The sequence below is a fragment of the Anomalospiza imberbis genome, chromosome 6 (assembly GCF_031753505.1).
Source record: "Anomalospiza imberbis isolate Cuckoo-Finch-1a 21T00152 chromosome 6, ASM3175350v1, whole genome shotgun sequence".
NCBI classification, from domain to species: domain Eukaryota; kingdom Metazoa; phylum Chordata; class Aves; order Passeriformes; family Viduidae; genus Anomalospiza; species Anomalospiza imberbis.
The window spans coordinates 32398633-32416851 of NC_089686.1; the positions used below are offsets into that span (position 1 = coordinate 32398633).

Below are 18219 nucleotides of genomic sequence, written 5' to 3' on the forward strand. Positions count from 1 at the left end.
TGTGCGCGGAACAAGCTTTCAATTTCAGAAGTACAAATTGAGGGCTATAGAAACCGATCATTAGCGTAGATGAGTGGTGTCTTTATTACAAAAGGTCTGTACTCAAAGGTCAGGGAGTAAAGTCAAAGTCACCAAAACTCCATTCCTACGTCTGGGTGCGTGGTAGCAAGCTGCAGGCTACTGTAACATTTTTCTTTGCCTGGGGATTACTTCACCTAATAGATAAGCTTGCACGTATGAATATATTTGGGGTTTCTTTATGAAGATTCCAAAACTTTAAAGGCTCCCTCCTGTGGCAGTCCTTTTCAGTAGTTACCGTGTGAAGTGACCGAAGGAAAGCACATTTTCTTCTCTAGCTGTCACTGCTCCCCGACAACCCCCAGCTGCCTCTCTGGCAGGTTCCCACCAAGGAACTCACCCGGCCTCACTTTTTTGTTCGCAGTGCAACCAAAGACTGCTCGCCCTCCACCTGCTATTACTCACTACAGCAACTGCCGGTGGGAACCTTACTGCAGTTTTCACAGGAACTCGTATCCTGCCCCAGCTCTACATGAAATCTATACTGAAATCCGTGGTTATTTTTTCCCTTTTGTAACTCTTTCTCAATATCAGTTGTAAAAGATCTACAGAGTATCTCACTGTCTTTGCTGAGTATCTCTGTCATGCAGATATACCTGGAGGCATATCTTGAGGGAGTTCAGACTGGACATGAAAGGTTCTTCACCCAGCGGGTGGTTGGTCACCGGAACAGGTTCCCAGGGAAGCGGCCGTGGCACCAAGTCTCCCAGAGTTTGGACAGTGCTCTTAGTCACACTGTTCAGTTTTCGGGAGTCCCGTGAGGAGCAGGGCGCTGCACTCGGCGATCCTATGGGTCCATTCCAACTCGATACATTCCCGCGGACGAACCACCGGGCCCCACGCGGCGCCGGCAGCGCCGGTCCCCGGCTCCTCCTCCTGCCGCCGCGGCGGAGGCGGTGCCGGGCCGCGCTCCGGCTGCAGTCCCAGGCCGGCCGCGCGGGGCCCGCCATGGCCGCTGCGCGCCGCCGCCGGCGCCGCTGACATGGCCCGGGCCAGCGGCGGGCGGCAGCTGCCGGCGGAGCTCTCTGCCGAGCCGCCGGAGAGTTACCAGCTGCGGCAGGAGAACGAGCTCCAGGTGCTGGAGTCCATTTACGGGCAGGACTTCCAGGACCTGCGGCAGAGCCAGGCCTGGAAGGTAGCGAGCGGGGTCCGCGCACTGCGCGCCGGGCGCGGGGCGGAGGCGCAGCGGGCAGGGCCGGTGCGGGAGCGGGAGCGGGGCCGGACGGCGGCGGGGACTCGGCTGGAGCCGCCTCGCTGGAGCCGCTCCTTGTCTTCCTTGCCTGACGTGTCGCGGCTCTCGCTGCGTGCCCGTGGTCCTTCCCTCAGCCCTGCCACCGGCCACCTTTGCGATTGATTCTCGAGATAGAAGCGCTCGCACTGTGATCAGACCTGTGCTTGTAAATTGCATTCTAAATAATTGTCAGGCTTTTTAAGAATTGTCTCTTAATTAATTTCTTAACCTACTAATTACATATTTGCTCAACTAATTAATCTTGTCGGTATACATGATGGTATTTACACAGTTATTATATGCTGTGGTCTTGTCACATGCCTGTATTTCCATGATAATAATTTTGCTTTCATTTTTATGGGTGTGTTTTTTTTTTTTTTTTAATTACAGCTAGTTAATGCTCAGGCCTGATACGCACTACTATCTTCCATTTGTCTTTTGTGTCCCCATCAAATTGATATTTCCTTTCCAGCTGTGTCCATGATACTGTTTTCCTGGATCTGGAGATAATGGTCACTGTTCTGTTCCACAGGTTCACTTTTACTGTTGTTTGTTTTTGCATTCTGTCATCTTGAGTATCTATAATATATCCTCTGCTTTCTTTTGTGTCAGAGGCTTGAACTTAAATATTTTGCAGCAACTTATTACTTTTTTTCTCTTTTTATGAAGTTTGGTAAGAACACTTAAATAATTTGTTGGGTTTCCAGTAGTGTTCACTCTATTGAAGGTCATATCTGATATCCTCTTCACTTGACATGTTCTCCTCCTTGCTAGAAAAGCAAAGGGGATAGTTGCCATCTGTTTCTGTATTTGTTATTCCATGTGGTCTTACCTCCCTCCCTGTGTTTCCTGTTACTGAGGGCTGGGTTGTTTTGTTGTTTTTTGTTGTTTGTTTTTAAACCTAATTGAAAAGAAAAAGTTGGGATTACTTATATGGGTGTATTTTAATTTATTCTGATTTTGAGTAGGTGATTTGAGCAGGGTAGGGATGGGGAAGGCAGTGCTTGTTAAAATTCTGGTTTATGGCAAAACACAAAATACAGCTACAAAATAGATACTGTCATTTGTTTGGCCGTGTAAGGTGTATATCACTGTGACATTGTGGTCTGTTGCCATGTCAGAAAGTAAAATAATGCCTGGGTTAGTAATCTAAACACAAAAGAAAAATGCTGTTCTTACAATGAATGCTTTAATTTGTGATATAAATAACCTGTGTTAGGTTTATTTAATTTTTTTCTGCTGCTGTCTTACTGTAAACAGAATACAAAAGTTTTATTATAGAAGCTCATTTTTGCTCAGTCTGAATCATCTTTCTAATGGCTGTAACTACACTTATCTGAAGAATTTGTAAAAATATACTGGATAAGCCATGATAGTCAGTAGATCAGTCCACACCTATTGAGCAATGTCAACATATTAATTTTTTTTTAATGGTTTGGATGGTTTAAGCTGTATTCTACTATCATATAGATTGAGAGTTGTGTGTTTTCATTAAAGCAAAACCAAACAAGCCTTTTCAATCAGAAGTTTTGGTTTGTGTTTTAGGTACGACAGCCTCCTGAAATTAATTTAGTTCTGCGTCCTCAGGGATTGACCGGTGCTAATGAAGTGTATGCCAAAGTTGACCTGTGGGTCAAGTGTCCACATACTTACCCTGATACGTAAGTGAATGTTAAATTATAACCTTTTTTCTCTGCTTTCTGTAGCAAAGTGTAAGTTGAAAAGACATGTAGTTTTATTCATCACTCTTAGTCTTGCTTTCTGCATGTCAGTATTAAGCCTGGGGTATTTTATAATATGCACCTCTAAACTTCGGCACCTGAATTGGATTTAGTCTTTTGTGCAATGGAGAATAATTGGGATGAGTGTGTCAGTGCAGACTGCAGCCCCAGTTTGTAGCTTGGAGGTAAATAACCACAGGTGTACCTGCCACCATCTTAGTGCCCTTGTTAAACTTCTTGAACTCCTGACTCTTTCACCTGAGACAGACTGAATCTCCTTTCTATTTAAAGCCGTCTGTTGTTCTGTTTTCTGTTGGATTAGCTTTTGGAAGAGTTCTCCATAGAGAGTGTAGGAGTTGCAGGTGACCAGCCTACCCCAGCATTCTGTGTTGGGAAGTGATTTCTGTGTTAAGTGTTGTTCTGTGCACAATTTTGTTTAGACCTTATACCACTGATAGTCCAAAACATAACTCCTTTCAGTCCATCCCTTTGTGCTGTGGCATGAGTGCTGTAGAAGGGAAATACTATTCCTTATTAAGTGATAGCTCAGTTATACTCTGTAACAAGGGTGTAATAGCTACTCTCATTTTTTTTTTGTTTTAGTTTAAAATAACACACTTACAGACATTTTTCTTGTTTATATTTTTTATTATTTATTATATATTATTTATTTTTATTATTTTTGTATTTATATTCTGCTTATTTGAGCATTGACTAATTGACAAGTAGCTATGAACTCCATTCCTTTTCTTTCACACAGTTTTTATCAACAATCTGTTGCTTTTTGCACTCAGTTTTTCTAATGAGGACTTTTTTTATGTTGCTGTCCCACAGAGTTCCAGAAATACAACTAAAAAACTCAAAAGGCTTGTCAAATGAGAAAATAAATGAACTAAAATCCAGACTAGCTGAATTAGCAGAACGGCGCTGTGGAGAGGTAAGAGCTTTTCACTTCCTTGAGAAGTATACTCTGCATCTAAATAGTTCTAAAGGTGTATGGTATAATATGGTAGAAAACATCCACACTGGAAGTGTAAGTTGCATTGCTTTTAAGGAAGGAAGGACTGTCTTTCTCGGGAATGTTTCTAATTAATGAATGTTCAGACTATGGATGCTCTCACAATCCAGTGCAAGTATAAATACTGCAAGCTTTATTCCTGTTAAAAGGTTCACATTATTAGGTTTAAAGGTTCTGAGTTATTTGGCAGTATGAAAAGCAATGTTGACTGTAAAATGGAGAGCTTTCTGTACTTTTCAGATTAATTTGAACAGCCTAAGAGGCCGTATCTGTTTAAGCAAACAGTGGTTACGTGGGGAGTTTATCCATGTGATCTTGTTCACCTAACGTTGAACTGAAGGGCAAGAGGCCTTTGTTCCAACACCAGCTCAACACTTTGTAGTACAGTCATTCCATGCCACTGTGCCTTTTTTTTTTTTTTGTGTGTGTAGGAGTAGTGATACTTGAGTTTCTCTGGAACTGGGTAAAAAAGGGAAAGATGGAGAAACATGGGAAGCTTAGACCTTTTATCTGTTTTAAGGGATTTTATACATCCTTGGCTATGTTTAGTATTAACAATACCTTTCTGTTGTTGTTGAGGACTGAAATGATTCAAAGAATTACAAGCAAAGAATTCTTGGTGAAAGCACAGGTTTTGGTATGTTTCTTATTGCTATTTGGTAATGTTGCAAGTGAACACATTTGAATAGTTCCATTTGTCTTTTTAAAAGTGAGTATTACACAGCTGTGGACATTATAATAGGCTGAAGTGGGGTAGTATTTTGCTTTCAGTTTCCCAAGCCTGTCAACTTTACAGGTTTAGCAAGAGCTATCTGTCATTCACTCCTGCCACATCAAGCCTATTTTCCATTTGAATACTATACTTGTATTTTGATTGCCATTTCTTTCTGCAGATACTTTCAAAATAATTGTTTTTAGCCAATTACATACTGTTCCGTAACCAAGAATTTCCTCAAATTTTTCAGTATCTTTGGAAATTAGCAGTTTAATAAAGTATTCTGGAATTTAGAGGGTGGGGTTTGTTGTTTGCTGTTTGTTTTTTTTCTAATGACAGTGCTGTGGACAATTCATAGGAAGTACAAGGGTTAAATTCTCAAAGTAACCACAAAACCATGCAATATGCTCACAAATGACCACAAGAGTTATTAGCCTGTAGGGCTTCCAAGTCCCAATTTGACTTCTGATCTCATTGAAAGGACCTAAAAATATGTCATACATTTTCCTAATGCTGATTTTCCAAAGAGTCGATTTTTCTACACATGCTTGCTCCAGCAATGTGTAGATGTGGTTGTGACTTACATGTATGGTACACATTTTGTATGAATGGCATATGCACTGCTGTCCTGAATTACTTTTATCTGCAGCAGAAAGGGAGACAACTTTTCTCTCTACCTTGACAGGTAATCCTTATTACATTGTGTTCTGTGATACAGAAAGTTTGACAATACCTCAACCACCTATAGAAATGAAACAGCAAACTGTCTGAGTGTTTATTAATTGAGTTTTCTCTTGTTTTTGGTGTTTTTTTTTTTTAAATACATATGGTGTACAATGATTGCCTTGCCTTCTGAATAGTAGCTTGGGAAAGGTATTCTAGTTGCACGTGTCGGACTTATGCATATGGTGCTGTTCTTTCTATTTTGAATTGCCTCCTGGCTTCATTCTTACTTCCAAGCAGGGGATTCAATGTCTGAGAACCTTCTAAACGTCACCCTGTTACAGGCAGATGGTACAGTTTAATTTGGCTGACCTGTACATGCAAATCCTGCTCAGTGGTGCTGCTGACTCCACCTTTGTCCTGTACAGTTCTTTAATTTTAGAGGTAAAATGGTCTCTTAGCACTGTGGATTGCTTGAATTAATAAGGGGATGCTATGAGACTGCTGAAAGTGTAAGCCCTGACAGGTCAATAGATCATCAATAGTTTAAGTAAACAGTAACTGAAAATTTATTTCAAGCTGGCAAACCATGTAGCAGAGTTTTCAGTGTAGTTCTTATTTTAGTAGCTGTGGCTATATGAATATGGAACGCTTTATGTGACTTTACAGTTCTGTCAGGGAGACTACTAGAGGAAGGGTTAGATTTGTGGTTAGCAGTGAAATAACTATTTCATAGCAGTAGGTACATTAACAGATAAGTGCAAAGGATTTGTTCTGTTGTAGCTCATATGTCATAAACCCATAAATCTGTGGGAGTAGAAAGATTATGCCTAAGTGAAGATGAGAAAATTATTTTTAAATTTTAATTTTCTTTTAGAAAAATAAGATGGCTTAGGTTGTCTGTCTTTCAGTAATTTTTGACATCTTTGCTACTGTGGTCAGGGATTTTTCCTGTTCCAATTTATTAATAAATAGTTCTGGCAAAAAATAATGAAACATGATAAATTCTCCCTGATAAATAACAAAATTGACAGTCATGCTTCTGCAGTGTTGCTTTTTGAGGTGGGTAGCATTTGGCTATCACTTGACTCTGCATTTGATTCGTACTTATTTTCTTTCAGGTGATGATATTTGAACTTGCTGACTACGTACAGTCATTTCTCAGTGAGTATAATAAACCACCTTCCAAGTCTTTTCATGAAGAAATGCTAAAAAATCATCAGAAAGAACAGGAAAGATTGGCTCAGGAGGAATTGCGTAAGGCACAAGAAGTTAAGAGAAGAGAGGAGCAGGAGGTAAGAGAAATCAAAGTATGAATAACCATATATTCTTAAAATAACATAATCATGATTTTAAAATCACTCTGCATAATGATGAGTTTTAGTGAATTATTAACTTGTCAGACCTGCCAGTATGAGTTGATCAATATGTATTATATGAACTATCTGCTGCTGTAATTGTAATATTTTAATGATGCAGTTTTAACCCAGGGAAATATTTATGCCTGAAACAAACCTAAATGCTGATTCCTGATCCTATGAAAATCCTTTATCAAGAGGAACTTATACAAAAGTGTAAGCAAATGTACATGTTAAGTGCATTCCTTCGTAAACTAGGACATGTTAGCCAGGCAGGCAGGTAATCATACCTTCTTTCTCTCTTAGGGTGACTGGAGTATTCACTGTGACAGGCATCTCTAGAGAGCAACAAATTTAATCTAAAGAGATGTCAGACCACCAATATCCTTCAGTAGAAATGAGGGGATTCATCCAAGTCTCACAGGGGCTAGTAGTGTGAAGTCTCCACTCTGTGGGGAATATGGATAGAATAGCTCTGGTTTTTAAAAGATTCTTTGAATTTATCTCCTTGGCTTTTTTTTGTGTGTGTGTGTGTGAAACTTTACTGTTGGGTCTGGCAGTAGAAGTAATTTACAATTCCATTCTCCTGTATCATACAATTGATGCTGTTAACTTTTTCAGGAGAGCTAATTTGATTTTTATTTTTTTATTCTTGTGACATCCTCTAAGTCCTCTTTCAACACTTCCAAAAAATTAGCATCATAATTTCTTTACTTTTAAGTCAGGCTAAGATTTTAGCAGTTGCATTGCATGTACTGTTGTGTTTCTAACAACTGAAATTTATTTCAGCAACGTGAAATCCTTAATGAGATTCAGAGACGGGAGGAAGAGAAAAGGGAAGAAAGAAAAAAGAAAGAAATTGCCAAACAGGTATTCTTTCTAAGCAGGTGTGCAAAAAATTTTGCAGTAAGTTCTTCCCAGTACTGTAACAGTACTTGTGAAAATTTGAAATATTCTTGGACATCTTTTCTTTTTCAGGGCTTCTAGTAGATCTAAGTTAAAATGGGTTCTTGATTATTTCTAGGGTTTATTTCTGGAATATACTAGCATCTTGAGTGTACCATGGTGGATATTTTCAAACAGATGTAGAAAAAAGCTGGTATATAACGTTTACAGTTTCTTTGCATTTTTGCCATAGACAGTGCCAAAATGTACTTTCTGAAATCTCAGCACCTTTTCTTTGGCCTCATGTGTACATTTATTATGAAAGCATATTTCTTCTGTAATCTGCATGACTTCATTAAATAATAATTAAGTACTTGCATATTTTGATGATAGGAGTGGCTTCTGTACTTATTTGGTGTTTTTCCTGATTTATAGGAACGCTTGGAAATAGCTGCTCTGACAAATCAAGAAGATTCTCACAGGAGAGATACTGCAGGACATAGAGTTGCTTCACGCTTAAATGGGAGCTGTTTGGAACATGGAGTGAATAATAAACACCGACCAAATTCAGCAGGACGTTCGAAGTATGTCAGTTTGCATGTGGATTTTTTAGATTTATGTACTGGCTTATTTATTTATTTTGTTGCAAACATTAGATTACAAAGTGAAATTTGAAGGCAAGAGAATAGTATGCCATGTTGTTGACCTGTTCATTTTGGTCTCTTCCCTGCCACCTTCCCCCCCTTATCTTCATTTGTCATGGTTTATCTAAGCTATGTGCTGTGGATACCTTGGGAACTTTCCAGCTTTTAAGGTTTGTATTCAACTCCTGACTTCAAATATACTGTCTTCCTGAGTTGGAGAAAAATGTTCTCTTCACATTGCAGACGAGAACGCCAGCTTTCTGTTAGTAATAATGAAGAGTCCCCTGGAAATCACGAAGTTTTGAACTTCAGTACAAGTGGTGCTGGACAGCTTACTGTCCATAAAGGAAAATGTTTAGGTAAGCAAATTTACAATTGCAACTTGAAATGCTGGGGTTTGGGATGCTTTCAGTAACATGTTAAACCACTGATAAGCTCAGGGTTAGGGTTAGGAAGTGGATGCTTACACTCCTTCCATTGCTGCTGATAGCAATGGCATAAAACCAGCAGGTTTAGCAAAAACATTAATACAGGACATGACAGAAAACTGAGCTGGAAGACCTCTATGGAGTGCCCACGTGGACAGACCATCAGATGTTTTCATTGTTTGTTTTCAACATAGCACTTCCTCAGTGGATGGATGAACAGCCTGAAAGTCTCTTGAGAAAGGAAAGTTTTATTATTTTGCAGTTTGAGGATGAACAATTGTGTTACTATGTGTAGAATTTGTCATTTGTTAAGCAGGAAGGTTGTTCATTTCTTAAAACTTGAAATTCTTGAAAATGTGCAGCAGTTTTTTGTCAACGTGTGATTGTTTTCCTTTGAGTACTGTTTTATAGCATTCAGACTCATCAAGCCTGATATTTGCCATACTTACTATATAGATACATGTCTTGTCTAGTTGTAAGTAGGTTTATGTTTCTGACTTTAGAAACAGGCTTACTGGTATTTATTTAGCATTTGCAGGAGATTTTGTCAAATCCTTAGAAACAAAAGAAGCCATGTTCTCTTCTCTACCTTTGTGTATAGGCAGAGATGAACAGCTTGGTAAATCTGTCTACAATGCCTTGGAAATTCACAGTGGAGACTTTGTTCTAATATATGAGTGGGTTCTGCACTGGCAAAAAAAGATGGGAAGGTTTCTTACAACTCAAGAAATAGAAAAGATTGAGAAGTCTAAGAAACAGGTAATGCCTGTAGTTTGTATTTGGCTTAATAAAGATTGGGTGAGGTTCAGTGCTTTTCTTTAGGCTGCTAGTTTAGTAATGAATTTGAAAATGCTAATCTTAGAGTATCTGAGCATGAAAGAAAATGAGTGTGTTGGGGTGTTCAGGAGTTCCTTTACAATAATACAAATGCAAGAAAGTGTGATTGCAAGTATTCATAAATAAAATATTGAAACTCTGAAGAAAGAACGAATCAAGCTTACCTGTTAAAATCAAAGCTGTACTTTCTCGAGTGCACATACTTTTTAGAAAAGTATGAGGATGTCATGTATTTTAGAAGTATTTTGTTTGTGTTAACATGTTTTATTAGTAGTGTGTCCCAAGATATGACAAAATCCATGTTATGTTGTGTTTCTCTACCAGCTTCAGGGAGCAGAAACAGAGTTCAACTCCCTGGTGAAGCTAAGTCACCCAAACATAGTACATTACAAATGTATGAACCTCAAAGAACGGGACAACTCAATTGTGGTGGATATTTTAGTGGAGCACATAAGTGGTTGCAGCCTTTCTACATACTTGCACAAAGAGACTCCAGTTCCAGTTGAGCAGTTGCGCCATTATGTGATCCAAATCTTGTCAGCTCTTGACTACTTGCACAATAACTCAGTAGTGCACAAGGTCCTTTGTGCTTCCAGTGTCCTGGTAGATGCTGAAGGAAACATCAAGGTCACAGACTACAGCATTTCCAAGCGCTTAGCTGACATCTGCAAAGCTGATGTTTTTGAGCAAACCAAGGTTCGTTTTAGTGAGGATGGTCTTCCCAACAAACCTGGAAAAAAAGGAGACGTATGGCGTCTGGGCTTACTGCTGCTTTCGCTCAGCCAGGGCCAAGTAACCAAGGAATTCCCAGTTGCTGTGCCTACCAATTTACCTGCTGACTTTCAAGACTTTCTAGAAAAGTATGTTTGTCACATTCCTGTATATTTTTGTCTTTGATTTTCCTTTTTTTTTTTTTAAGTTTTTAACAGTTTTTTAAAGAATAGTCTTCATGTGTTGCTAGTTGTAGTTTTATAGAAGAGGTTGGTCTCATGGCTCAGGCTGCTAATCTGGTATTTGGGAGAGCAGGTTTGGTGCTCTCTTTTTCTCTGCTCTGCCACCAACTGTATATCACTGTGATAAGCCATTTAGTCTGTCTTTGCTTCTGATTCCCATCTAAATGATGGAGGTAATAATTTCTTAAATATAATAAGAACTTTTCTGACGTTTATGTCAGAAGTGAAATAGTTCTCTCTGTGGTTTGCTAACAGGTGTGTTTGCTTGGAAGATAAAGAAAGGTGGACTCCTCAGCAGTTGCTACAACACAGTTTTATAAACATTCCACGAATAAAAATACCTGTCGCTGAAGAAAATCTAGATGGTAAGGAATTTGTTTTTTGCTGTATTCTGCTAAGTGGAATGCCTGCAGTAAGAAAAATTGAGCTGTGCTACAGCTTCACAAGACTGCATAAATATGTTACATTAACTAACTTAAAAGGTAGTGTGATCTTTAACTTCTCTGTGCAAGACTGGCTGGGGTGGACTGACTACTGTTTTTTCTTCTGTAGAAGCAGCTCATGCTTTAAAGAAACCTGTAAACTCATCCACCTCCTGCATGGTGTAAATACAGATTTAACTTTGTTCTTGGAAGATGGTCTTCCAATGAGACTTTTCCTTCCTACATTCTTGTTAAAATCATTTCTTTGTCCAGCATAATTCACGTTGGTAATTAAAAACAGTATTAAGACTTGTGCTTGTACTAGAACTTTAAACATCAGAGCACTTCTGTATTTTAGGGTTTAGTTGCACTTGAAATTATTTAGGTTTAGTCTCCTCCTTGCTCCTTACTTGACAGTCCCTAGTGCCTTACCCTCATATTGCCAGTGATGGTAACTTTGTCTTCATTGCAGATTCAGCAGGTATAGATTGCATGGAGACAGTTGTACCCAGCAGTCAGATATCCAGTGCTTCGTTCTTCACAGAAACACAGAGACAATTTTCACGATACTACAATGAGTTTGAAGAGCTAAAATTACTTGGTAAAGGGGCTTTTGGAGCAGTCATCAAGGTATGGTATAAAAATTGGTTCCTCTGTGGAAACCTTTTTGGATATGTTTGCTTTCACTGAAGCAGAACAATATATTTGATGTTTACATGGTTTTATTTGCTGTCTGCTAGTGCTGTGCATGTGTGGAGGTTTTTATCTGGAATTGAATAGTCTGAAAAGTTTCTTGCAAGAGGTTGCTGGGAGACTGGGGAGAAGCCTGTCAGTATTGGGAACCTTGCATTTGAATTGTAGTAATTTTTCAGGTGAAAGGAAGACTTCCTGTTTCGTGAAATTATTCTTCTGGCTCTGCTTGGTAAGGCATTTGTAAGCATTTGACTTTGGATTAATTTGAATTTTGCAGGTGAGAAATAAGCTTGATGGTTGCTATTATGCTGTGAAACGTATTCGCATAAACCCTACCAGCAAGCAATTTCGGAGGATTAAGGGGGAAGTGACGTTACTTTCCCGCTTGAACCATGAGAATATTGTGAGGTATTACAATGCTTGGATAGAAAAACATGAAAGTCCTGTTCCCAGTGTGACCACATGTGAAACAACTGACGAGAGGAGAATGCCCCCCAAAGCTGGTCTCTTCATCCTTTCCGCTGAGGAGACAAGTGATGTGGAAACTAATGCTCCTCCTCCATGTTTGACAAGTTCAGTTGAGTGGAGTACTTCATGTGAGAGATCCTCCAGCAACAAATTCAGTGGAGCTGATCAGGAGTCCAGTGATGACGACGATGACGGTGATGGCGTGTTCTCGCATTCAATTTTGTAAGTAGGCTTCAGTATTGGCACTATAGGGAGCGTAAGCAGAGTTAGTTTTTCCAAGTTTGTGTCCTATGAGCCTTGTTTCTTTTGTCAGAAGTAGTTCACTGCATTTTCATTCTATCCCCTTGTTCAAAAGCAATGTATTTGCCAGCAGTCAGCCAGGAAGAGGAAATTTTCTAGCTAAGAATTGTCAATCTGTGTGGAAAATTTTTTGGTGTAGGATTCTTGAAGCTGCTTATTTGTGCCAGAATGCATGACTGCTTACCTTATGTTTGACTGCCTTTTCCAGCCTTGAGAATAAAGTTTTTGAATAAAGAATAACAGAAATATTACAAATCTTGAAAAATATCAAACTTGCCCTTTTTTGTTTTGGTTTTTATTAGTGTATTCCATACCTTCCCGTGTGGTTCAGTTCTCTCACTCACAGTGATTTTTTTATTATAAGCAAGTAAGTAAACTTATCTCAGTTTTGATTATTGGATATAGCAATTAAATTTTACTGATGGCAAATATATACATTCCCTTTTAGAACTGGACTGTCAAAGGAAGTGTTTCTTTGCAAGCAGGATGCTTTTCTGGGTATTGTTTTGTTTTGCTTTTTTGTTTAAAGCGTATAGAAAGTCTTCAGCAGAAGCAGATATTTTTTTCCCCCAAAATAATTTCCAAATTCTATAGTAAATATTTCTTGGTATGCCGAACTTTTGAGATTTTATTTCTTTCTGTGTTTTTAAACAGGCCAACCACAGATTCTGAAAGTGAAATAATTTTTGAAAATGAAGATGAAAACAGTAAAGGTCATTCTCCAGTAAGTGTAAAGATAAAGTTAGTGAAAATCAAAATACAGTAAAATAGTCTTTGACAAGTAAACCGGTCAGTTGAGAAGTTCTATTTCACTTCTGTTGTAATTACAGAAACATAACCTTACATGTCTGTTAGAGTGTTGTGCCACTGTGAGCTGCATCCCATAGTCTGATGCAGCTAATCTGGATTCTGTTTCCTAAAGTGTTTATTGAGCTAAATATGAAAGTTTTTTTAGTCATGACCCAGGTTATTGCAAGTTTAACACTTCAGTGTGTTTATGATTTAACAGTTAGCCACACAGATTACATGGCCTCTTGAAGTTCTGTTCTGCCTCTAGATGATTTTAACCAATATATGTGTTCAGGTGCCACTTTTTAAAGCAGACAAAATACATACTGCTAGCGGGCTGAAAGAGAGGGGAAGTCAGTATAATGACTAAGGTTTTAGCTGATTTTAAGATAGTGTCACAGCACTTGCTGTGCACAGTAAGTGCACTGTATCCCTAGAAAGCTTAATGCACACTCTTCTACAGCATCGACAGTATGTCATTGCCAACGCTGATGATCTGTAACATGCTTTTATTTAGAGCTGCATCTCCTTCCTCTTTCTGTTATAATGTACATTGGCATGAAAAAGGTCTCAGTATATAATTTAATAATGTAGCAATACATTATTTTCTTACTATATATACATACATACATATATGTGTATATATATATACATATTCACCATACCAAAATTGTTAGTTGAGGGTGGGGATTGCATTATTTATCAAGCAAGCTTTCTATATTCTAGTTTCAGATCTGATCTTTTTCTCTTTTTTAAAGTTGACGCAGATTGAGATTAGGATTCATCCAGTTCTTCCAGAATTCTTTTATTGTAGTGTCTAATGATGGCAAAATGCTACTCATTTTCACTTGGAGAGTTAGTCACACGTGTTTTTCTAGTTTATTTTGATGCAGTGGTTACATTACAAAAATGCCATGGTATTATTTTGCTATTTTTCAAACTTATCCATAGAAGCTGAGTTCTCATCAATGTATTCTAGCCATTAAAAGATAGCAGTATGTGTAATAAAAAAGTCTGCACATCTTCCTGTAGCTAACTGTTCTGTTACTTTCATTGTGATAAAGAATGAAGAAGGCAATGAAAAGAATAGCCATGGAGGCGAGGACAGGACACCAGTCGTTCAGACAGTGCATTATCTGTACATTCAGGTACAAATGTGCTCCTGTGCTCACATAAAAGGGTACTGTTTATTTCAACCTGCAGAGACTAATTGCTGCTTTTCATGAGAAAAGTAATGACGTTTAAAAATGCAAACGAGTAAGTTCAGTGCTGTTTTTGCATTAGCCTGGTTTTCTGAAGGCTTGACTGGTGGAAGGCACTGTGCAGTGCACGTGGTTTGTTATGCCTTCCAAGCCTCTATATTTGTGCCTGGAGAGAGCAAAGTTTCGTAGTGCCATAGTGTGGAATGGGTAACTGGTGTTGCTCATGTACAAGTAAAATAGGCAAATCCTGATCAAACCATAGAACAACCCAACCAGCCAGCCTTTGAGTCTATGGCTTTCAAAGCATGCTTTTGCCTTGTGCTTCTTTCTTGAGAATATCCATCCCAATCCCCAACACTGTAGCTGGTGTTCCTCAGTTTGGTTGTTAATTGGTGTTAATTCCCAATGTGGAGTTGAAGTCTGCCATGCTAAATTCCAGAGGGGAAGCTGTCTTTCACAGATGTGAAAACTTTCTCATTCTCTTCAAAAGCACAGCATTGTGTATGCACTTCATTTTAATAGGAGTCAGTAATCTGTAAAGCCGTTGTGTAACTCTAACAGTAGACACACGGTTAAACTCTTGCAGCGTTGCAGCTTCAGGCTATTCTACTGACAGCTCCTTTGTGTTAGGAGTTAGTCAACTTCTCCCAGAAACTATTTATAGCTGTATATCTTAGCTAACTATTCTGTGGTGATGTGCAATTTTTTGTAATTTGCTTAATCCTAGAGCTTGTCTGGAAGGAAGTTACAAGTAGATGGAATTAGACTTTAATAAGCTTGTTTTTATGTGTTGTGTATATTCATAATGAAAGCCGCTAAGACACCAAGTGCAATAAAGCCAGAGATTCTTTGTGGTTTGGCTTTATCACATATTATGACTTGGCTGGTTTCACTTTGTTATTAATGTTTATGTTAGAGAATATGCTACTCTGCAGGCTCATACCATTGTCCCAGAAAATGAGATAGGTCCCAGAAGTGAATGCATGTTTGCAGCTAAAAGACAGCTCTCAGGAGAACTCCAAATAGCTGATTTTTTTGGTGATACTATTTGCTCCTGAGCCCAAGCAGTAATATGTGAACAGATACAAGTTTCTGATAGTGTCTTTTCTTAACAAAACTGTTCCTTCTTCCCTCTGTCCTCTGTGTATGCACAACTGAAGATGGAGTATTGTGAAAAGAGCACATTAAGGGACACTATTGACCAAGGATTATATGAAGATACAAGTCGGCTTTGGAGGCTTTTCCGAGAAATTTTGGATGGGTTAGCTTACATCCATGAAAAGGTTAGTAAATAGGATAGTTATGACCTGTACATAATATCTGTGTTATGCCTCTTTCTCTGTGGGTTCTTCGTTTTGGGGCATGCATTAGCAAGTTTCCTCTCTTTGCCCTTTCCATTATTAGTCTGTTCTTGTTTATTATACAGTTTATTATATTTTATCACAAACATGAATTTTATAACGAAGCACTTCAGATTTTACCCATTAGTCATAAAAATTTGATCATCTTTTACAAACATTCTGATAGGTATCTGGTAGCACTGAAAATTGTTTCTGGCTTCTGGGCTACAAAACCATAGTCTGTCTTCAAGACTGATCTTCAGTGACTTAATGCAGTAGGTCTCGCACTGTATTAAAAGTAGGTAATATGATTTTCCAGTCCATTATAAGGACTTCTATTTTGAATAATGTTTATTCTTTAATATTCTGTGGGTCTTTTTTATTCTCTTCCTGTAACAGGGAATGATCCACAGAGACTTGAAACCTGTGAACATTTTTTTAGATTCAGATGATCATGTGAAAATTGGTGATTTTGGTTTAGCTACAGATTATCCAGCAAATGCGGTACGTACAGCTTAAACGGAATGAAAAAACTTTTGAATTTGGCGATGTAATTACTTGAGGAAAAAAAATAAAACATAACTTAAATGACCACAATGTTTATATATTGAGAATGTTATAAACTTTTAAATTTCTAAGGTTTTAGAATGAAACCATGCACTGCCAACCCAAGTGACAAGAACAGCCAACAGAAGTATTTCATGTGTCATTTACAATCATGACTGTTTTGCTGGTTTCAGGTGGTCTCTAAACAAGAGGAAAATCTCTCAGATGGTTCTGCTGTGTCTGACCCATCAGGTTAGTTTACAATGCAACTTGTTATAAATTATTTTAAGCAGGCATTTATATTCTGTGATCTTGTATACGCTGTTAGAATTTCCATTAGTTCTTTGAAAATAAAACTTCTCTTTATTAAGACCATCCCCCCAGCCACAAAGTTGGGTAGCTTTGTTATAATCTGGCAGTTTTGCCTCTTATCTAAGAATTAATTAGCTTCCTCTGCTAGACTTCTGCCACAGATCAGTGCTTTCCTCATGGTGAAGTATATGGAGATCCTCTATATCTGTTCCATCTGCACTCGTGTTCCCTTGCCTATATAGGACAATTTCAAGACTTCAGTGTCCTTGGTTGATTGGTTTGAGTTTTGCTAGAGTCTGAATACAGTGTTTTGAGGGAACTTTAGTACATGGTATTTTTAAAGACAAATGTAATAGTAGTGAAATTTAGTTGTAACATTTGTGAGCTGACCTACTACAAATCTGTAAAGCAACAGATAGATTTAGTTACTAGATAGACACAGATACTTGACACGTGAGGGTAAGAACTGTCTGTCAAAGTATTCTCAGCTGGGTCTCTCTCAGTAAGGACTGCACCCCCACCTAGAAGAAAGAGAGCATGAATGAGATTTTTCTTGACATGGATGCTGCATTTCTCTCCCACTTTCTTTAAAGTGGTGCTCTCATTTTTTTCCACGTAGGTAACTTGACAGGGATGGTTGGCACCGCGCTGTACGTCAGCCCAGAGGTCCAAGGAAGCACTAAATCTACATACAATCAGGTATGATTGGAGTAGACTTCATGAAAAGGTAGCATGGAATCTAAGATGTGCCATGTATGATTTGGGTCGCTCATCCTTGACAAGACATGGGACAGCATGTTGTTGACTCCTGTGCTAATCAGGGGAATTAAACATTACATCAAGAGGAAACCAAGGATAGAAGGATTTGGGCAAGTCATTTTTTCTGCCTGTGTTTGATCATAACTGGATGCAAGCAACTTCAAGTTGAAACTATGTAATCATAGAAGACCTTTGTAATTGAATAGGATAGAAATCTTGCAGTCTTTAGTTAAGGTAATATAGCGTATACTGCTCTTCTGTATTTCTGTGGTTGTGGGAGGTGAGGGTGTATTTTTTCCATCAAAGAGAATCCTGTTTATATGCAGAGACAAACTGAATTTCAAAGAAAGGAAATGTTTTTGAAGTGGGAGTCATAGAATTATAGAATGGTTTAGGTTGAAAGGGACCCCAAAGCTTATCCAGTTCCAATACCCTGCCATGGGCAGGGACACCTTCCACTAGACCAGGTTGCTTAAAGCCCCATCCAATCTGGCCTTGACCACTTCCAGAAAGGAGGCATGCACAACTTCTCTGGGCAACCTGTTCCACCCTCACAGTAAAGAATTTTTTTCTAATATTCAGTCTAAACCTACCCTCTTTCATTTTAAAGCCATTAGCCCTTGGCCTATCACTCAGTGGCCTTGTAAAAAGTCCCTCTCTGGCATTCTTGTAGTCCCCTTGAGGTACTTGAAAGGCTGATCTAAGGTCTCCATGGAACCTTCTCTCCAGGCTAAACAATTCCAACTCTCTCAGCCTTTCCTTGTGCAAGGGGCGCTTCATTCCTCTAATCATCTTTGTGGCCCTCCTCTGGACTTGCTCTAGCAGATCTGTGTTCTCGTTATGTAGGGGGCCCCAGA

General features: G+C 38.8%; 1 protein-coding gene across 4 annotated transcripts in view; it reads left to right on the plus strand.

The window, feature by feature from the left end:
* Window positions 1–997: 997 nt before the first annotated feature.
* The window catches only part of EIF2AK4 (eukaryotic translation initiation factor 2 alpha kinase 4), a 38374-nt gene continuing 21152 nt past the window's right edge, over window positions 998–18219 (plus strand). For 2 of the 4 annotated variants that reach the window (XM_068193106.1, XM_068193104.1), the window contains exons 1-18: window positions 1014–1213; window positions 2855–2970; window positions 3865–3967; window positions 6548–6721; window positions 7574–7654; window positions 8105–8253; window positions 8557–8672; window positions 9343–9500; window positions 9903–10438; window positions 10787–10896; window positions 11426–11583; window positions 11924–12336; window positions 13069–13138; window positions 14268–14351; window positions 15566–15688; window positions 16145–16249; window positions 16486–16543; window positions 17223–17302. In XM_068193106.1, the coding sequence (XP_068049207.1) occupies window positions 1061–1213; window positions 2855–2970; window positions 3865–3967; window positions 6548–6721; window positions 7574–7654; window positions 8105–8253; window positions 8557–8672; window positions 9343–9500; window positions 9903–10438; window positions 10787–10896; window positions 11426–11583; window positions 11924–12336; window positions 13069–13138; window positions 14268–14351; window positions 15566–15688; window positions 16145–16249; window positions 16486–16543; window positions 17223–17302 (2787 nt within the window). In that variant the 5' untranslated portion in view covers window positions 1014–1060. Of the gene's footprint in view, window positions 1214–2854; window positions 2971–3864; window positions 3968–6547; window positions 6722–7573; window positions 7660–8104; window positions 8254–8556; window positions 8673–9342; window positions 9501–9902; window positions 10439–10786; window positions 10897–11425; window positions 11584–11923; window positions 12337–13068; window positions 13139–14267; window positions 14352–15565; window positions 15689–16144; window positions 16250–16485; window positions 16544–17222; window positions 17303–18219 lie in introns of all 4 variants that reach the window. The other 2 variants (XM_068193103.1, XM_068193107.1) reach the window with 2 other exon arrangements.